We start from the raw sequence: 2,786 nt of genomic DNA on the forward strand, positions 1-2,786 counted from the left end.
ACTTCTGGTGCAAAGGCCCAATCCAGATACCCCAGATGGCCATGCCCCATTTCCCCTTGCCCCCCCCCCACACCTTTTCATGGCTTCCCAGCTTTTGTGCTGTTTTCCCACACCAATATAAACAATTTAAATGCCACTCTTAAGTCCGAGTTACAAGAAGTGAGAGCGTCCAACAAAAATATGTTGGTATTATTGCCTGCCGCTTTTCCCTTCAGCCCGATCCACAAGTGAAATTCAATCCACTCCTGCCAACTCCCTGTGGCGCCTGATAACTTCTCTGCAATGCATCTCCCAGCAGCATTTCCCTTCCTCCCACTGAGACACACACACACACAGAGCTTCTCTTCCTCCACCCGCACCTTCATAGTGACCGTAAGTGGCATTTTTGTACTCAGTCCAGGTGATCTGGCCATTGCTATCTTTGTCATAGTCCTTCCAGTTTTTGTTCACATTCTCATAGATGTAGCGGTTCTGCGTGTGCTTGATCCAGTCCTTCAGCTCCGGTTGTGTGACAAAGCCATCCCCATTCCGATCAATTCGATCCACAATCTTCCTGCAGAGAGGATATTGTTGCCAGAATAAAGGGGCTTAGAAATCAGGCAAATGGCCACGACAATATGTTCAAGGCTGCAGACAGGCATTCCTTAGAGGGTGCGCAGGACGGTTGCCTGATATTGCTGTCAGTGGTGAGTTGGGGGTGAAGGACAAAGGGATAGTTGAGTGCACACATGGAAGTTATCTCTCATTCGCTACTCTGAGCACCCATTTTTAGTGGAAAGGTGGGATATAAATTCAATCACATAAGAAGTATTCTTACAACCATCCTGTAAGAAATCAGGTAAATTAGGTTTACCTTAACCTGCCTCACAGGGTGAACAACTTGCCCAAGATCACTTAGAACATTGCCTGGCTTAGAGGCATGAAGGGGATTTAACCCCAGCTGGATATTTATTATATTATACCTTCCCTCCAGGGAGCTCAAGGGGATATACATGGTTCCCTCCATTTTATCCTGAGGGGGATTTTGGCTGAGAGTGAGTGACCAGGCCGTAAGATTCAGGGTTGGAAGGGGATCTGAACTAGCGTTTCCTCAGTCCAACGTTCTAGCTACTAGGCCACTGTGAATTTATGGATGATGGCATCTCAAGAGAACTGAAGTTTCCCCAGTTCAAGTCCCCCAGATCCCAGCTGCATTCAAAGGGCTTCAGGGTGTCCTAAGGAAGATAAGAAATTTAGCAGGGATTCCTGCGTGAGAAAAATAGGCATTTCCCTGAAAGTCAGTTTGCTTAAAGTTACTAGTCTTCCCACATCTGCATGAAGATGTGCTCTGAATTTATACTGGGCAAACGGGTTAGTGTGCAGATGGAGTGTGTGTACTAGATGGACTCCAAGGCCTCTTGCAATTCTATGTGGAAAGAGCTGACATGAAGCAGAAAGTCTGAAAACCACTGCTCTACCCATTATATTACATTATCTCACAGTGGCACACAGAATGCCTCCTTGGGCAGTCAGTTTTCTGCTCTACTGGGTAGAACATGTGATGACTTAAGGAAAGTCATTTGAAATGGTTGTGTCTCTAAAATTAAGATTCTGACCTCTTTGGAAGAACACTAAATATTTGCTTAATGGAAGCAAATCTGTTCTGTTACATTTAACACGGCACTCTTCCTAGGTATTTGGCTAATATTAGAAGCCAACTTCTTGAATCCAAATGAGAACCAGTGTTGCACAGTGCCTAGAATATTGGATTGGGAGTCAGGAGATTCAGGTTCTAATTCCCCGTGGTCTCTTCTCTCCTTACCCCAGCCGCTCCTTGCTCTCTTCAGGGGTTAGCTGGTCAAATGTCTTGGCGTCCTCTTTGCCCAAGAAGGCTTCGTGGTCATAGCGGAAGTCTTGGCTGTCATCATGGGGGTGGTCACTGAGGTCTGGGCTGTGGTGGACACGATCCTTCTTGTCAGGGGGGGGGCTTGGCCAGGACCCAGGTCAGGCACGCCGTCAGCAGATAGTAGGAACACAGCTTCTTCTGCCAAGCCATTGCACCCAACTTTGGAAGAAAAGAATGGTCAGCAAGGAGAGATACACAAACATTTGATTACCAGTTACAACAAGACTGTAACTGGTAACAGAGCTGTAACAGAGCTTCCAAGACAGGGATTGGACAAAGGAATTTTAACCAGCCCTCCTAACTTATTTTCCCCCAGACATTTGACAACACCTGGATCCTAGTTCCTGGATCCAGCCCCCTACGTTTTACCCTGAACAGCTCTGCCCAAAAAGTTCACATCTCCATCTTCACATCCTGCAAGGTCTCCTGCTCTGAGGCATGCTGGGAGTTGTAGGACTTCCTTCTGTCCATACAGACATAGGATTGTGTCCTTATTGTGTGTGCCACCTCTCTTGCTGCTTTCAGATTCCCCTTCCAAAGCCACCTGTTCCACAATGTTTTTTCCATGCAAATGCACACACACACAGAGTTCCCATTTCCTCATGGATAAGGAGTTCTTGCCCAAGAAGTGTGCCAGGCCTGCAACTAAGCTTGTGTAAGTAGAAAAACTGCATTTTCCTTCCCCTCAGGGATTTTTTTTGGGCTCGTGTCCAGTATTTAAATTGCAAATTTGTTGCAGCAAAGACTCATCCTTTTGTACTCTATGAAGTGCTATGCATTCAGATGGTGCTTATTCATCATCATCATCACCACCTTTCTGTCTGTCTGTCTGTCTGTCTGTCTTTCTTTCTCATGTGCTAGAAAACCAAAAATGCCTTGCCTATTTCTCCCAATTTTACTG

The 2,786-nt window shown here is 46.1% G+C and overlaps 1 protein-coding gene across 1 annotated transcript in view; it reads right to left on the reverse strand.

Moving 5' to 3' along the window:
* The window catches only part of RCN3 (reticulocalbin 3), an 8,607-nt gene extending 6,567 nt beyond the window's left edge, over positions 1 to 2,040 (reverse strand). Inside the window, 3 exon segments of the mRNA XM_044444680.1 lie at positions 360 to 553; positions 1,802 to 1,965; positions 1,967 to 2,040. Coding sequence (XP_044300615.1) covers positions 360 to 553; positions 1,802 to 1,965; positions 1,967 to 2,035 — 427 coding nt within the window. The 5' untranslated portion in view covers positions 2,036 to 2,040.
* Between the last annotated feature and the right edge of the window lie 746 nt (positions 2,041 to 2,786).

Source organism: Varanus komodoensis, unplaced genomic scaffold (genome assembly GCF_004798865.1).
Source record: "Varanus komodoensis strain SLA01 unplaced genomic scaffold, ASM479886v1 scaffold45, whole genome shotgun sequence".
Taxonomy (NCBI): Eukaryota; Metazoa; Chordata; class Lepidosauria; order Squamata; family Varanidae; genus Varanus; species Varanus komodoensis.